Source organism: Pongo pygmaeus, chromosome 12, assembly GCF_028885625.2.
Source record: "Pongo pygmaeus isolate AG05252 chromosome 12, NHGRI_mPonPyg2-v2.0_pri, whole genome shotgun sequence".
NCBI classification, from domain to species: domain Eukaryota; kingdom Metazoa; phylum Chordata; class Mammalia; order Primates; family Hominidae; genus Pongo; species Pongo pygmaeus.
The window spans coordinates 48,576,956-48,594,896 of record NC_072385.2 but is presented as its reverse complement, the minus strand read 5'-3'; the positions used below and the strand labels follow the sequence as shown (position 1 = coordinate 48,594,896).

The 17,941-nt window shown below is 39.7% G+C and overlaps 1 protein-coding gene across 2 annotated transcripts in view; it reads left to right on the top strand.

Moving 5' to 3' along the window:
- The window catches only part of DNAH6 (dynein axonemal heavy chain 6), a 322,627-nt gene that overhangs the window by 185,413 nt on the left and 119,273 nt on the right, over positions 1 to 17,941 (top strand). For both annotated transcript variants that reach the window (XM_054474947.1, XM_054474946.2), the window contains 11 exons: positions 1,575 to 1,727; positions 3,610 to 3,750; positions 5,135 to 5,377; positions 7,462 to 7,629; positions 8,131 to 8,366; positions 9,548 to 9,809; positions 10,958 to 11,081; positions 11,579 to 11,775; positions 13,536 to 13,739; positions 14,481 to 14,606; positions 17,280 to 17,444. In XM_054474947.1, coding sequence (XP_054330922.1) covers positions 1,575 to 1,727; positions 3,610 to 3,750; positions 5,135 to 5,377; positions 7,462 to 7,629; positions 8,131 to 8,366; positions 9,548 to 9,809; positions 10,958 to 11,081; positions 11,579 to 11,775; positions 13,536 to 13,739; positions 14,481 to 14,606; positions 17,280 to 17,444 — 2,019 coding nt within the window. The remainder of the gene's footprint in view (positions 1 to 1,574; positions 1,728 to 3,609; positions 3,751 to 5,134; positions 5,378 to 7,461; positions 7,630 to 8,130; positions 8,367 to 9,547; positions 9,810 to 10,957; positions 11,082 to 11,578; positions 11,776 to 13,535; positions 13,740 to 14,480; positions 14,607 to 17,279; positions 17,445 to 17,941) is intronic.

Genomic DNA, 17,941 nt, shown 5'->3' with positions numbered 1-17,941 from the left:
CATGAACTTATATATACACAAAACATTATAAATGTGAGAAGAAATTGAGAGAAACAAGGTGTTAAAAATAGAGTTTAATTGGCTGTAACTTAACAAATACAAAGTAGAAATAACTATGATTAGATATTTTACATAATATAATTTCTAAGCTGCAATTAATAGCTATATACAATATTTCATATTTTACAGAGAAAGCAAATATTTTCTAATACTACTGAATGTTTACAAAAATTAATCATATACTAGATTTAAAGAAATTTTTATTAAATTGTTAAAAGCATAAGCTGTACTCATAACATTCTTTGCCCATGCTTTAATTAAAGGAGAAATTAATGATGTGTCTTAGGACTTTAAAACATTCATATAAAGAACAAGATAGTCAAAATCTCTTAGAGACTAAGAAAAATGAACTTAATATAAATAAAAATCTATGGAAAGCAACCCAGCAGTTCCCAAATTTACATTTGTAGATTTGAATCAAAAATTAGAAACTACACAAATTAGTTTACTTAAAACTTTAGGAGGGAAAAAATGTCACAAGACACATAAGAAAATGGAACAAGATAAAGCAAAAATAAATTAGAACACAGAAAACTACTGTTTGCTCTTGGGGAAAATTGACAGACACAATTATACCAAGTTCATTAAGAAAAACAAAAAGTTTCAAATGAAGAAAATAAAATAACAGATATCTTGTCATAGTTAAATATATAGTACTCAAACTTTTATATGACTAAAAAGTTAACTGAAATAAAGGGTAAACGAGAGATTGCTTTTAAATATTTGCATCAACGTTGAAAGACAAAAAGTCTATTTCAAAATATGTAAATTACTCATGCAAATTTGAAAGAAAACTCCAAGATGCAGGTGGTTGCAAAGTTTAGACAGACTTTTTAATGGACAATAATAAATGTGGGATAATATTTTCCCTTGCTAATAATCAAAAACATCCAAAATAAATTCTCCAAAAGAAAGCATTTATTATACCTCCCAAATTAACAAAAAAAATGTTAAAAATGGATGAAGTCACACTTGAATTGAATGAGAAATAGTAAAATCTTCAAAATCCAGAAAATATTTATGCATTTAATTGGTAATCTCACTCCTGGGAATTTGTTTCAAGAAAATAATCCAACTAAGGAGAAAAGCTATACGCCTAAAATTGTTCTTATAATGTCAACAAGACTGTAAACTATCTCTGTCCGTGCAAATGTATGGTGCATCAGCTCAATGGTGCATTCTGCTTCTATATTTGTGATAAATATGATGAGTACATTACAGAACTATGGGTTAGTATTAATGATAAAATGGTAACTGAAAGGGGCAGAATATAAAATACTTGCACATATGACTTGACCCAGGTAAAATGGGAATGCCTGCTAAGAAACAAAACACAAAGGAAAAATGAAAAATCAGTGTACTTGCTATGTTAGAACTTCAGGGTTCCATGTAATTTTTAAGATATCTTCTCTTAAAGATGAAATTGATTCATGTGAATTTTAGAATAAATATTTGCTTTATAATAAATGGAAAATGATTGAGCAAGTTGTAATGATCACTGCTTTCTTCTACAGATTGTAGTGGAGGAGTTCCTAGAAGATATAAATAACATCCTGAACTCAGGTGAAGTGCCTAATTTATTTGAAAAGGATGAACTGGAGCAGGTTTTAGCAGCCACCAGACCAAGAGCAAAAGAAGTAGGAATTTCCGAGGGGAACAGAGACGAGGTAGGACGTGCCAGAGTAGTTATGTGGCTTTATCACAAAAAGGTTTCTTCACCTTTTATTTAACCATTCACTGATTCCCTGAAGGGGTCCATGAATAGAATTTTTTTCAATATAATTGGTTTCCTTTGTATTCTATGTATTTTATTTTCGGTGTTTAAAGCATTGGGTCACCAGACTTCCAGAAAGTTCTCCGGGAAGCAGAAAACAGAAATCCCATTGCCCCACAGAGGTCATAGTCTTGTCCAAACTGGCCAGCCTCTCTTATTCCTCTTTAAGCACCAGTTTATTTCACACACTGCAGCATCCTGCCTGTGGAGGGCTGAAGGCATAGGTCTAGCATTGTTGATGCCCTTGCCTAACAGCAATGTTATGACACAACAAAGCAGGAATGTGTTTTCTCTCACTCTCTCGGGAACAGTGTGGCTGCTGTACACTTCCATTCTCCAACACCATGCTAGATCCCATACACCATTACTTGTTCACCCCAGCTTTTTTCCTTGTTTCTGCACCTTCTTTAACTTTCTGACTGTTCTTTCTTATATCTTTACTGTTTCCCTTTGTGAGAATTGTCTCTCCTGCTAGGTCAGAGATTATAGGTACAGATGGCAAGTCTACTTCTGCTAATGTAAGCAGGAAGGGATTTCTTAAAGGGACACAGGATCATTGGAAGGGCCAAAAAAGAAATTCCAGACTGAACTGCTTGGAATGAATATAAAATGTACACTGTAGAAGTCAATGGTCAAGGAGGTAACTGCCTCTGCCACAACCATTCCTGCTGAAGCAGGGAGCCACTAAACCAGTCAGTGTGCCTCTGCATCAGCCGCCAGCTCCAGAGCCATGTGTCCATCATCACATCAGGAAGCAGCTGAAATCAGGAGCCACTTCCAGAAATAATAGTTCCAGGATAGTTTATCAAAGAACTAAGAATTGAACTACCATTTGATCCAGCAATCCCATTACTGGTATATACCCAAAGGAAAATAAATCATTCTACCAAAAAGAGATATGCACCTGTAAGTTTCATTGCAGCACTATTCACAATAGCAAAGACATGGAACCAACTCAGGTGCCCATCAGTGGTGGATTAGATATAGAAAATGTGGTATGTGTACACCATGGAATACTACACAGCCATTAAAAATAATGAAATTGTGTCCTTTACAGCAACATGGATGCAGCTGGAGGTCATTATCATAAGCAAATAATGCAGAAACAGAAAACCAAATACCACCTGTTCTCACTTATAGCTAAACATTGGGTAACATGGACATAAAGATGGGAACAATAGATACCGCAGAATAAAAGAGCAGAGTGGGAGGGAGGGATGAAAGAGTTGAAAAACTACCTATTGGGTACTGTGCTTACTTCCTGGGTGACAAGATCAGTCATACTCCAAACCCCAGAATCACGCAATATATCTTTGTAACAAACCTACACATGTACCCCCAGAATCTAAAATAAAAGTTGAAAAAGAAAAAAAAAACAAAACTCCCATACCATGCAACTTCTGCCAGGCTCTGCACCTGTAAAACCTGATGCTGTGCAGCACCCTGCCCCTCTCTCCCAGATGTCCTCTGCCCCACAGCAAAACCTTGTATGAATGGCCCTTTATTCAAAGGATCTCCTCAAGTACACGGGTGAAAGGGACCTAAATCACATCCAGAACCCTAGCCGCAATGGAATTTGCAAAATGCCATTTTTAATCTTTCCAGACTGTGTGAGAGAAAGAGGTTGGAGTGAATGTTGAACAAGAAAAGTTACATATCTACTATGCTGACATTTTATATTTGATATGGGGAGCCTCAGATGCATTAGCCAACACTTATTTTCATTGTTGCTTAATCATTATTTTAAATTGAAAAAATAACTTTCTTTTTGTCAGGTGTTTCAATACTTTATCAGCAAAGTGCGTCAGAAGCTGCACATTGTTCTCTGCATGAGCCCAGTTGGGGAGGCCTTTCGGTCCCGATGCAGGATGTTTCCATCCCTTGTGAATTGCTGCACCATTGACTGGTTTGTGCAGGTTGGTGACATCCCAGGATATCTCTTTGAGAAGTTGGACTTGCTTGACTTTAAAGGGGTAACACATTGTCCAAGAGTAGCTCATGGGTACTTGTATTAGCTTTAAAGCCTACTAGGAATTTATTCATATAGGGAATGACTGTGGCAATCATAGAACAAGGACAAAACAGAATTTGTAAAGGAAGAGGAGACCATTGAATTTAGCAATGTGGAAGTTATCAGCGATCTTGACAAATCTGTTTCAATGGATGGTGGGGGAAAGGGTTCAAGAGAGAAGAGGGGAGAGAAATCTGAGTCAGTGGTTATAGGCAACACTTTTGAGTTTTGCCCCAAAGGAAAGCAGAGAGATGGGGCAAGAGCTAGGGGACATGTGAGGTCAAGAGAGAAGTATTTTTAAATGTGAAACACAAGTGGCATGCATGTGTGCTGATGTAAATGATCCAGAAAAGATAAATATATGGATGATGCAGCATACCGAGTTAAGCACTGTGGGACCAGTGTCCTTGAATAAGCAAGAAGGGATGAGAATGAGTCATCAAAGAAGGGGCTGACCTGGTCAGGGTGCATCCACAGCCTACCCCTGAGTAACAGGTGGGGAGGCAGAATATATAAGCACAGATGCAGGTAGGTGGGAAGATGTGGGGGTAAGAGCTCATTGAAGTTCTGTTTTCATTGCTATTGTTTTTTAGTGATATGGGCAGTAAGGTCATCAGCTGAGAGTGAAGAAGAAAGACTAAGTGTCAGCAGTTTAAGGAAGTAGAATCTGGTGTGAAATACTCAGGAGAGCATAAAACTGATATATTAGAAAATGTAGAAGCATTGCTGGGCTGCACTAAGCTAATTATCAAAAATTTAAAGTGATACTAATTGGCAACGTTGTGCATTTTTCTCCAGCCATGCTCAGCTGCACAGTTGCAGGCATGAAGTAAGAGAGTTGCATTTGACCAATGTTCAAGTGAGTTCAAAGAAACAAGAGAGGAGCAAAGCAGTTGAGGTGTGCAGGACAGTGATTATAATGATGGACGTGAGGTCCCAACTATGTAACAAACAGAGTGAGGACATAAGGTCCTTGTAACATATGTGATTTATTTATGGAATTCTAGAAGCACCGAATCATTAATTCATTCAGTCAACAAATATTTATTGAACAACTTCTGTGTGCATGATACTGTGGAGACATACTGGTCAGTAAATGCAGACCCAGGTACCCCTCAAATGGACAGAGCCCTTCAGTTCATTAAGCACCATAGACATGAGTAGGAGTTAACTAGGTGAAGAGCGGACTGGGCAGGGAGGAGTTCCCGAGAAATATGTTTTTCTTGGTATTAAGCTGTATGTTATTGAAATGACACAACAGATTTTCTAGATTTTTCCTTGATTCACAGTGGCCCAAAGAAGCACTTCTTTCTGTGTCAAAGACATTTTTCTCACAAGTCGATGCTGGAAATGAAGAACTGAAAGAAAAGCTTCCCTTGATGTGCGTGAACGTTCACTTGAGTGTCTCCAGCATGGCAGAGCGCTATTACAATGAGCTGCGCAGGCGGTACTACACAACACCCACCTCCTACCTGGAGCTTATCAATCTTTACCTATCTATGCTGTCTGAAAAAAGGAAGCAGATTATTTCAGTAGGTTCAATATTGTCTATGAAAATATTGTTTTGCTTGAACTCAGAACTTTTGAGAATGCATGGAAACTCTGTGCACTGTCTTATCTGTCAGGGCCCTGTATTAGTCCATTCTTGCACTGCTATAAAGAAATACCTGAGACTGGGTAATTTATAAGAAAAGAGATGTAATTGGCTAACAGTTCTGCAGGTTGTACAGGAAGCATAGTGCTGGCATCTGCTCAGCTTTTGGGGAGGCCTCAGGAAACTTTCAATCATGGCAGAAGGCGAAGAGGAAACAGGCACATTTTATGTGGCAAGAGCAGGAGCAAGAGAGAGAGGGGAGTGGTGCCACACACTTTTAAACACCAGATCTCACAAGAACTCACTATCGTGATGACAGCACCAAAGGGAGGATGGTGGTAAGCCAAGAGAAACTGTCCCCATGATCCAATTACCTCCCACCAGGCCCCACCTCCAGCACTGGAGATTACATTTCAACATGAGATTTGGGTGGGGACACAGATCCAAACCATATCAGGCCCTCTCCATCCTGACATGTGCCCCTGACAACCTAAAATATGACCAAAAAGTGTTTCCTGCTGTTGGTCTGAGGGCCTTCTCTTTTTCAATAATTATATATATTTTCCTTCTGCCATTTATGCAAGTATCCTTGACTCAGTAGAATGATATGGACATCACAAGACCATCAAAGTTATGCAGTGAACTGGTCATCTCTGTGGTATTTAATACAGAGGAAAACATTTTGTTAAGCAATACAGATGGTGTTTTAAAGAACATGTGCCAGTGGTTCTGACTAAGAGCAAGGACTGGGGTATCAGTCAAACTGTGTACAGCCTATGTTCTGCCTCTGGCTGTGCAACTTTGAGCACATTAGTAACTTCTCTAAGCCTTAGTAGAAAATAGGCTTAGAAAGAAAGAAAATCTGTATTTTCTAAAAGAAAATCTGTATCTACCTCTTGGATTGTCGTGGAATTTAAGACACTGTTAGTGAATTCCTGAAACTATGATCTGACACATATAAAATGCTCGGAAAATAGAAGCTGCCATCATCATCATCATCAGGAAATTAACACGACCTACAATTTTCTACATTTTAAACACACTTAAAAATGGAAGCACTTACAATATAGATATTTAAATTTTTTAAGAGGATTTTTACCTGGTAAAATGCCTGCCTTGTGAAATAACTTGACTGATATTTTTGAAATCTGCCCATTTGAACCAAGCTTTTTTTTTTTTTTTTTTGAGACGGAGTCTCACTCTGTCACCCAGGCTGGAGTGCAGTGGCACAATCTCGGCTCACTGCAACCTCCTCCTCCCGGGTTCGTGCCATTCTCCTGCCTCAGCCTCCCACGTAGCTGGGACTATAGTCACCCGCCACCATGCCCGGCTAATTTTTTGTATTTTTGTAGAGATGGGGTTTTGCCGTAGCCAGGATGGTCTCAATCTGACCTCGTGATCTGCCCACCTCAACCTCCCAAAGTGCTGGGATTACAGGTGTGAGCCACTGCCCCAGCCATGAGCCAAGCTTTCTGACTCACCTTCGAAAAACAGTTCTTCCCAGGTGTCTCCTTTACCAGATACCAGCCCTTTGATCATGGTCAAGAGTTTTCTACCACAGGGAAGTAGGTTTCAAATCCAGCAGCTAGAGCTACACCCTCTGGACCTCATCTCCCTAGGGGTCCTCAGCCCTGCTGGCCAGAGCAAACAAGCTCCCAGAGCTGCAGCCTCCAGGGATTCACATCTGGACCTGTTCTTCACTCATTCAACATGCTACCATGGGGAATAAAAACAGTACCATGTGGTCCTCACTCTCAGTGAGCCACAGCCCAGTGACGTCCCACTGCTGTGGCCAGAGGGCATGGATCCAAACAACTGTGATGAATGTCATGGCCATTTCTAGAGTTCCATTATCTGAACATTTCCCAATTTGTAATATGTTCACAATCTGAATTATTACAAACTGATTTACCAATTCTGTAGATGTAAAAGTCTAATTAATACATGAGTAATATGTGTTTGATACCAGTAAACTTAGAGTTTATAATACTCATTATAATAGAAATTTTCATTGTCACTTAGGCACGAGATCGGGTGAAGAATGGTCTCACCAAGCTACTAGAAACAAACATACTAGTAGATAAAATGAAATTAGATCTTTCAGCTTTAGAGCCTGTACTTTTAACAAAATCAGAAGATGTTGAAGCCCTGATGGAAAAATTGGCAGTGGATCAAGAAAGTGCCGATCAGGTATGCTGCAGTTCCTGAGAATGTGGAAAAGGCTTCCGTCAGCAACTGATCACTTATATATAATGAGACACGATTGGATTTTTTTATTATATATGTTATTAAAATAATTAAGTGATAGATTTAGCAAAGTTTGTTTTTTTAGCAATTTAGCAATGCTTTTAACTTGTAAACAATCTCCCTTTACTAATTCTTGGGGCTCTGTCCCCAAGAATTGATACAGCCCAATGAATGGGACAGAGAATTGTGAGAAAAGCACCACTTATAAATATAAAGCAACTGTGTCTCTCCTAAGACGGAACTGTTTGTTATAGTAAGTTTATATTCATTATGCTATTGGCATGGCACAGATGGACAAAGGAGAGCATAAAATGCAATCTAGCTAATTCCCTTTCATCATTACTCTAATCCAAAGGGCAAATATGACTCATTATTATTGGCTTTGTTTTAAACATTAAAATTCAAATAATGAGGCCACTTAAGCAGTCATGTTTCAATGGTTAGGTCCGTAACACTGTACAGGAGGATGAAGCAACAGCAAAAGTCAAAGCTGAAGAAACCCAAGCAATAGCTGATGATGCTCAAAGAGATCTTGACGAGGCACTACCTGCACTAGATGCTGCCAATAAAGCACTGGATTCCTTAGATAAGGCAGATATATCTGAAATCAGAGTTTTTACAAAGCCCCCCGATTTGGTCATGACTGTAATGGAAGCAATCTCCATTCTTTTGAATGCCAAGTGAGTAATTCAGAGTCATGTATTGCCGTGATACCTGGTAAGAGTTCTTTACTGTTTTCCTCCATGGTAATGTATTATTCATTCCCTTCTCCACTTCTCATTGCTTCGGTTGGTCATTCAACAAATTGATTCAAGAAGCATTTTCTTCCCCAACATCTATTTTGTACTAGATGGTGGAAGATATGTTTTTCTCTACAAGGTATACACAGGCTAGTGGGAAGACAGACATGAAAACTAATAATTTCATTACAGTGTGAGAGTTGTGTAGTATTGGGAGTGCTGAGAAAACAGTGTCTAAGCCCAGCTGGGTTGTACAAGTAGGTTTTTTGGAAAACAATGCTCAGTTGGATAGTGGGACCATAGGCAAGCTCAGGAATGAGCTTTGATGTTCTTGGAGTGGGATGGGGCTTGGCAGGAGGCCAGTGATTGCATCATGAAAGATCTTAAATGCTGCACTAAACACTTCAGATTTCATCTTGGAGATATGTAGTTTTTAAACTTTCTTTAGTGATACAAACTTTTTTTCATAAAATTATGTTGTAATGAACCTTTCTATGTAAAACTAGGCAAAGGGCTCAGAGCACCACATCACCACCAGGCTTCCAGGAGACAGGTTGGAGAGGTTCCCACTGACCCTTAAACTGGTACCTCAGTAGGACCCAGAGAGCTCTGCAGAGCACAAATAGAGAGCTGTGGGCAGAAGGGACTGAGAATCGTTGAACATTTTTTATCTAATCAGATTTTCATGGTAGAAAGATCAATCTGGCAAAAGTTCAGAAGAACAAAGTTCAAAGAGACATAAAGCCCAGTTAGAAAGCAATTGTAGTGTCCTGGCAGGTGATTTTAAGGGTGGGAACTATGATAAAGGAGGTAAAATGTGAGTGCCTGCGGCATTTTAAAAATAAAACTGTTGTTTCTATAATGCCTTACATTTCTAAAACTGTGATTTTGTAATTCTTTCTCTACCAAAGCTGGGTCGCATGGAACCTTAGTCACCCATTTTCTTTTCACCCCCTGAATTAATTGTGGTGCACCTAACTACCAATTACTAAAATTATAGTACCAAGATTAAAATTACCCACTTATTGGTATAATATCATAATGTTCTCAAAGAAATACATTTCTTTTGTTCTTATATTACTTCATTTCCGTGCCATTAATATATCATGTCTGTCTTTCAGGCCTGATTGGCCATCAGCAAAGCAACTTCTTGGTGACTCTAACTTTCTAAAAAGGCTTTTAGAATATGATAAGGAGAACATAAAGCCTCAGATATTGGCAAAGCTTCAAAAGTATATTAATAATCCCGATTTTGTGCCTGAAAAAGTGGAGAAAGTGTCCAAAGCATGTAAATCTATGTGCATGTGGGTAAGAGCTATGGATTTGTACTCTCGAGTGGTCAAGGTCGTCGAACCAAAAAGACAAAAGCTCCGTGCCGCACAGGTACGTTTTCTGAATTGTGATATTTTATAGAATTGAAGGCCATGATCGCCAGTCATTTCAAGTTCTCTGTATAATGTTACTGTGGTCCTACGCAATATAGACAGTGACAAAACTCTTGGAAATTAGCTTTTGTTTTAAACAAGAGCTGGCAATTTTTTTTCAGAAATTGCCTCTGAAATCAGCCTTCTTTCAGCATAAGAGGAACATGAGTTCCTCAGTATATTCATCTGAAAAAAAGGGAATTAATCTCTTTTTTTTAAGGTACTTTTTAGCTCAAGCATCTGATGGTCTGTATTTCCATTTGCTAAATACTTTCATGCTTGATGGTGTCATCTGAGGTTTTAGAACCAGCTTAACCCTGTATTGGATGTGAGGCCCTTCATCTTTACAAGAAGAAAAAAGAATGATCATTTAGTGGAGCAGGTTACTGAAAGAACTGTGGCTATAGAGCAGGGGTTGGCAAACTTTTTCCATGAAGACCCATAGAATAAATATTTTATGCATTGCAGGCTATATGGTCTCTGTGGCAAGCACTCAGCTCTGCTGTTGCAGCACAGAAACAGTCATTGACAATACATAGATGAATAAGCATGACTATGTTCCAATATAACTTTATTTATTGACACTGGAGTTCAAATTTCACACAATTATCACATTTCATGAAATATTATTCTTTTAAAGATTTTTTTCTAATTATTTAAAAATGTAAAAACCATTCTTAACTTGCAGACTGTACAAAAACAGGCAGCAGGCTAGATTTGACCTGCAGGCCGTAGTGTGCCGACCTCTGATGTGGAGAACTAGTTAGGAAATATTAGTTTCCACTATGGCATGAATATTTAATTTGTTGCATCATTTAATATTAATAATCCATTATGATACCTAATTCATCCCAAATGCTCGGTACACCTGTTTCTCTATTATGATTTATTTTGTTGGGCTTCATTATTGATTTTGTTTTGTTTCATTTACTTCTGTTCTTGTATTTTACTCTAATTTATATTTGTTTTAACTTTATGTATCACATCAAAGTCTTTTTGGACATGAAAAGAGGAACATATATAAAATTTTTTTTAGATCTGTATTATTAATGGGCAAATTCAGCCTTTTTTTGGCCCTGTTCTTAAACAGTTGCTTGATTTTATTAGGCTGAACTTGACATTACCATGGCTACCCTGAGAGAAAAGCAAGCATTACTAAGACAAGTAGAAGATCAAATACAGGCCTTACAAGATGAATATGACAAAAGTGTAAATGAAAAAGAAAGCCTGGGTAAGTAACTCATAAAATTTACATTAGCCAGGAAATGCCTGATTTTCAGAAGTAGGAAGAAGTTTTTGGCAATCAGGTTTCAGCTTTTATCCAATGTGTAGAATGTATTTTCATTAGCCTCCTAGGCTCAAATAAGAACTCATGTGTTTTATATATTCAACATCCTGTACCTGAACAAGCCTTACTGGAGCATGTTACATTAAAACACAAAACAGTATGTGAATTTGATCCAGAAGCTAAATACTACAAAGATACAGAAACCACTGTCTTCAACCAGAGTAACAGAGTATCAAAAAAGAGTTTTCAATATGGAAAAGGCAAACTTAGACTTGGTTCTGAAATGGGAATTAATGCTGAATTGGTGTAAGGTTTCACAGAGATGTATTGACATCATTAGCTAAATAATGCTATTCTGCTATAAAAAACAGGTAAATAAGCTTTTAATACTTTATGAAAATAATTAATAGTATAATCTGATTTTCTTAAAATTTTTCTAGCAAAGACCATGGCCCTGACAAAAGCACGTCTAGTACGTGCTGGAAAGCTGACGGCAGCATTAGAAGATGAGCAGGTTCGATGGGAAGAAAGCATACAGAAGTTTGAGGAAGAAATATCAAATATCACTGGGAACGTGTTCATAGCAGCAGCTTGTGTGGCCTACTATGGGGCTTTCACAGCCCAGTACAGGCAGTCAGTGAGTAACCCTGCTTTCTGTAAGGAGGGGTAAGAAGCAGCTGAAACTGGAGCCGGAGGTGGTTCATTTTTCTGAGTTCAGATGAATGCTCTCCACTGTAGAGGTTCTTCATGGTAGAATTTCTTGATATATTTCACAGCCCTTCACTCCCCCATCAGCCAGTGATGGTCTACCCCTAGGCTTTCCTTAACACGTTCCTCCCTTTCCTTCTCCTGTCTTAGAAAGCTATTCATCATTTACACAGCTCAAAAACCTGGGGGAAGGAAAAGAGACAGTGAGTCCCCTACCCTTATGATCACAAGTGGCATGTAAAGCCAGCCTGGATGAGATGTTCTCAATTGGTGAAACTGCAACAGAGGGCCAAGCAAAAGAAAGGAGCAGGCAGGACCAGGAGGAATCTGTGCTTCCTTAGGCTTTTATCTCTATAAGAAAGAAAGCCTCAGCCAGGTGTGGTGGCTCATGCCTATAATCCCAGCACTTTGGAAGGGCAAGGCGGGTGGATCACCTGAGGTCAGGAGTTCAAGAGCAGCCTGGCCAACACTGTGAAACCTCATCTCTACTAAAAAAAAATACAAAAATTAGCTGGGCGTGGGGGCGGGTGCCTGTGATCCCAGCTACTGGGGAGGCTGAGGCTGGAGAATTGCCTGAACCCAGGAAGCAGAGGTTGCTGTGAGTGGAGATCGCGCCATTGCACTCCAGCCTGGGCAGCAAGAGCAAAACTCTGAAGAAAGAAAGAAGGAAGGAAGGAAGGAAGGAGAGAAGGAAAGAAAGAAAGAAAGAAAGAAAAAGAGGGAGGGAGGGAGGGAAGAAGGAAGGGAGGGAGGGAGCGAGGGAAGAAGGAAGGGAGGGAGGGAGGGAAAGAAAGGAAGAAAGAAAGAAGGAAAGAAAGAAAGAAGGAGGAAGGAAGGAAGAAAGGAAGGAAGGAGGGAAGGAGGAAGGAAGGAGGGAAGGAGGAAGGAAGGAGGGAAGGAGGAAGGAAGGAAGGAAAGAAAGAGGGAAGGAAGGAAGGAAGGAAGGAAAGAAAGGAAGGAAGGAAGGAAAGGGAGAGAGAGGAGAGAAAGAAAGAAAGAGAGAAAGAAAGAGCCTTTCATTTATCAGAGAATAAAAGTTTCATCTACATGCATTTTCCAGGAAATGAAATTATTTGAAAGAATTTTACAGTCATTTTTTTGAAATGTCTTCCTAAAAATGTTTACCCTTGTCCTTGAGTTATAAAACCTGATATAGTACTCTCATATAGACTCTCCAGGAGCTCTAAGCTCTTAGGGTGCCATATTTCTCACTGGGGCCAATTGTGCTTTTTGGGGACAGACAGCTCTCTCTTCTGCATGACTGCACCACTCATTGAAGGAGGTCATATGCCAACATCCCTTTCCCTCATCTACTGATTTCTTGTACACCCTCAGTCATTGTGATAACCCGAAACTTCATATGCTTTCAGACTCTCCCAACAGGGAAAATACAAACCTGGTTGAAAACCACTGCGACAACCCAGTCATTTACACATGAGACAACTGAGGTCCAAATAGAGGGAATGATGTTTCCAAAGTCACATCTAACTAATGGTATAGTTAGAGTACCTAGGCCTCCTGATTTTGGTCTACTTCCTGTGTCCCATGCTCTGATGCCAGCACATCTGTGGAGACTGGAAGGGCTTAGCTCTTCAGCCACTGACTTACCACTTCCCACCACATTTTGCATGTGCCCTCGTTTACTGAGTGTTCCTGACTCTACTCAAGTAAGCTTTCCCCCTTCTACAGCTTATAGAGTGTTGGATCCAGGACTGTCAGTCTCTGGAGATCCCAATTGATCCTTCCTTCAGTCTCATTAACATTCTTGGAGATCCCTACGAGATACGGCAGTGGAACACTGATGGGCTGCCCCGTGACTTGATATCAACAGAAAATGGCATTTTGGTTACTCAAGGCAGAAGATGGCCTTTGATGATTGATCCCCAAGATCAGGTGTGTAGCAAATGCTTAAGAGAGTGGCTTTTGGTTCTGCTTAATGTTGAGTTAGCTATTAAAAATTATAAAAGTGGGCTTCAATGTACTTGGAGATTTAGATTTAACATACATGGAGATTTAGACCCAGAAGAGAGTGTTAAAGTCCTATAGTCCAAGTCCCTCATTTTGTGGATGAGAAAGTAAGAAAGGAAGAATTGAAGTGCTCCCATACTTGATTTTGATTGATTTTGTTTAGGGGAATAACCATTCATTTTTTGTTTTCTGTGAAGGCAGAAATCCACAGATCTTCATTATTCTGTAGTCCTTGTTCCTAAAAGGTCTGAGGAATGAGAGTGAAGTCAGGGTATGATCAAATTTTAGGGCAAGCCTGACTGGAATTTACAGTTGACAGCATCCCATTTTCTGACTCCCTAAGTTCATGGATCAGGTTACACTAAATAGGATTTGGAAGAAGGAGCGACTGGGGAAGCAAGGGAGACCAACATGAATACCATAAGCATGAACTCTGTTCCCAGATGACTCTTTTCTTTATTTCTTCCACATCTAAACAAAGAGAAGAGTCCTAAACATTGGGCTTAAAAGATGTCTTTATTGTCGGGGGGCGGGGCAGTATAGTTTATATATTTCAAATTTGTTTCTAGATTGAATAACATTTCCACACTTTCTTCTAAAGCTTTCACTTTCTAGCCGTTTATTATGCTCTGAAGCAAATGTTCTGCTCTGTGCTTTTCCAAACAGGCAAACCGTTGGATAAGGAACAAGGAAAGCAAAAATGGTTTAAAGATCATTAAGCTTACAGATAGTAATTTCTTACGAATACTCGAGAATTCAATCCGACTTGGTTTACCTGTCTTACTGGAAGAGGTTTGATTTTCACTTCCTTTTCTCATGTTAATTCCCAACTTTCAAATCATATCTGGAATCCTATATAGGCCACATCCCCATCATGCTAAAGACACCAGTCAACTCCATTTTCAAATTGGTCAAACCAGTTCCTCTTCTCCTTAAACAATACATTATCAATTGCAAGAGGGGTGGGAGGGAGGACCTGTGGACTTTCAGACATTGTTTTAGTGTTAAGAGGGCTGGCCTCTGTTTCCTGACACTGCTGTTTCACAGGCCTCATTGTGGCCCTTGATGGTGAGCTGCCCTGAAAATTCACAACAGTAGTGCAGTCAGGATTATATACATACACTAATGATGTGAAGCCAGTAAAATATTCTAGTGGGTATAAACATTATTTTTTACCTGGGCATAAGTCAGAATTGGATTGAGTGAATTAGATAAGAATGAACTTTTGTTAAAAAAAAAAAAAAGAAGAAGAAGAAGAAGAAGGGAGGGCAGTGTTGTTTGTTGAGTCTAGGTGCTCCATTTCTTTGGCTATCATTGCAAGAATGGATGTTTTTTAAAATTGTTCCCTCGTTCAAACATTATTTGAGAACCAGTGGCAAAAAATGTAGATGTGGTTTCTGTCCTCAATAGCTTACAATTGAGGTGGGGACAGAGATAGTAAACAGGGAAAGAAAGAAGAAATGAGAGAGAGGGAGGGGAAGAAACTTGTGATCAGAGGTTTGAAAGGGTAAAGAGGGGGCTGGGATAGTCACCAATGGATAGGCCACCAAGACTGGTCTGACTTAGATATGTGGATAAAGGGAGTAATTTAAGCTGTGACCTATGTGATGAGCTCAGCCATATGCCAGGCTTAGAGAGAAGGGCTTCCCAAGCAAAGGGAACAGCACAAAGGCCCTGGGCACAAAAGAGATTGGTTAATGATCATGGTTTATTTTCCTATAAGTAATAAAAGAACGAGCGAGCCAAAACATGGGCTGTGAGTTGAGTCTCAGTTTAATCGTGCCTAGAAGTATCACTGCTTCATCAGAAAGAAAGAAAGCTCAAAAAGACCATGGACCAGGGCAGTTTAGCTGCAGCACCTGCATGATGACTAGGAATTGTAATTAATATGTTAGCATTAACTAATATTTATTGCGTGTTCACTCCATGCCAGACTCTGTTCTCAGTATTTTATGTATATTAACTCATCAATCCTCACTGCCCCATCACAAGATAGTTACTATTGTTATTCCATTTTGTCAATGAGGAAACTGAGGAGTGGAAGGGTCACCACATAAACTATCCAAGCAGCCTTGCCTGCCTAGGAAATCCACAAGTTACACTATTCCCCACTCAAGCCACAAAGAGCACAAGGGGCCTCAGTGTGACCAAGCTTGGCCTTGACCAACACGAGGGTGATTCTGTAACGGATCCCAGTCACAGGAGAGAGTGAAGTCTCCAGAAAACTTTGGCACAGGTATTTTAGCTCCAAACTGGACTCCTGAACTCAGGTTTACTTCGTGACACGGGAGATCCTGAGGGACTTTCCTCTTTCATGGCAGCGGACAAAAGGTTTTCTGTGATGTTCTGCCTCTGGACAGAAGAGTGTTTTAACTGTAGCAGAGTGCTCTTGGGAGAGGGGGTGGGCCCTTGTCAGGGCCCCAGCCAGGAACAGGACACTCTGACCAGTCCTCCCCAACTCTCTGTGTCTTGGGGTCATCAGCATTATACACCTAGCTGCTTTCTACCTTTGCTAGGGTGGTGTATTCAAACTTTGTCTCCACCCATTTATGGGTATGAAATCAGCTTAGACCATCTCAATCAACATTTTCAAGTGAAATAAAATTTTTTAAACCCAAAATTATATTGAATAAAGGTAAATTTTATCTCATAAACTTTTGTTTGAAGAATTTACATGTGTGGGTAAATTACAATGTGAAATGGATTTGTTAAAATGGATGACAGTCAAATTTTGAAAGCCCCTAGGCCATGGGACCCCATCACATACGTCCTGACATAAAGATGTTTCTGATGGGATCCCTGGGCAATGTCTCCATGCCCACATTCCTACCAACAGTCAGATTCGCTTTGAGGAAAAAGGCATAACTATCATGTAGAATAGGGGTTCATAGACTTTTTCTGTAGAGAGCCAGGGAGTAAATATTTCATTTTTTGCAGGCGTCATGCAGTCTCTGTGCATGTTCTTCCTTGTTTTGTTTTGGTTTAGTGTTTTTTTGTTTGTATGTTTTTACAACCCTTAAAAAAGGTAAAAGCCATTCGTAGCTCAAGAGTCATAGAAAAATGGCCACATGGGGCCAGATTTGGCCTACAGGCTGTCATTTGCCAATCCCTGGTTTTAAACAACCATGAAAATGAACAGATCTTCATTTGTGTGGAGCCTGAAGTCCAACCTACAATGACTTAATCTACCCAGCTTCTCTCTTCTTCTCATGGAAATGAATAGTGTGTAAGATTGATCTAAATAGATATATTGTCTTCAGATGCTCTTATTTCCTTAGATTGCTAATAAAATGCTCACTGGAAAATAGGTACTGTTAGAGGTAGTGTGAGGATGTTAATAAATATCCATCAGATCACTGGAAAATTATTCATTCACAGTACATTTTGAGGCCTAAGGAATTTTGTGAAGTTGATGCTATCCATTTTAATTGCTTCTTTTTGTGTTGTCCTGTTTTAATTTTTAAGCTTAAGGAAACCTTGGATCCAGCACTAGAACCCATTCTTTTGAAACAAAATTTTATCAGTGGTGGCCGACTACTCATCCGTCTTGGAGATTCAGACATTGATTATGACAAAAACTTTAGGTTCTATATGACAACCAAAATGCCAAATCCCCACTATCTGCCTGAGGTATGAACTACTGGTCTGGAATTCTCAACTTAACTGGATTATTATTGTGTAATGAATCTCTGAAGTTTGATGGGCTCCTACCCAGAGGGAAAGCTCTCCCCCATTCTCCCCTGTCTCCTGTACACTCCCCTTTCTTCCACCATCTTCCATTCTTGCTTCTCTTCTGAGCTTTGATTCTGATTCCAATCACCCTTGTCATCACCATCTAGTTAGGTTGCAAGCCCCTACCCACTGGGGCCCAGGCCGATGCTCTGTCTCGCCCCACTGCACACCTCTCCAGTGCCCTTGCCATCTCCCTCCTGGTCCACAGCCACTCCTCCTAAACACAGGGCATCCCCCTTTTAAACTCTCTCTTTCTTCCATCAGCAAAGACTATTTTGTCCCTGTTATTATGACTAATAAATGAATCAGAGCTTAGTTGAGAGTCCATGGGGCTGGGGTTGGGGGGAGGAGGAGGTGTCATTATTTAAATGTGCAAATGCCCACAGCATATGTGC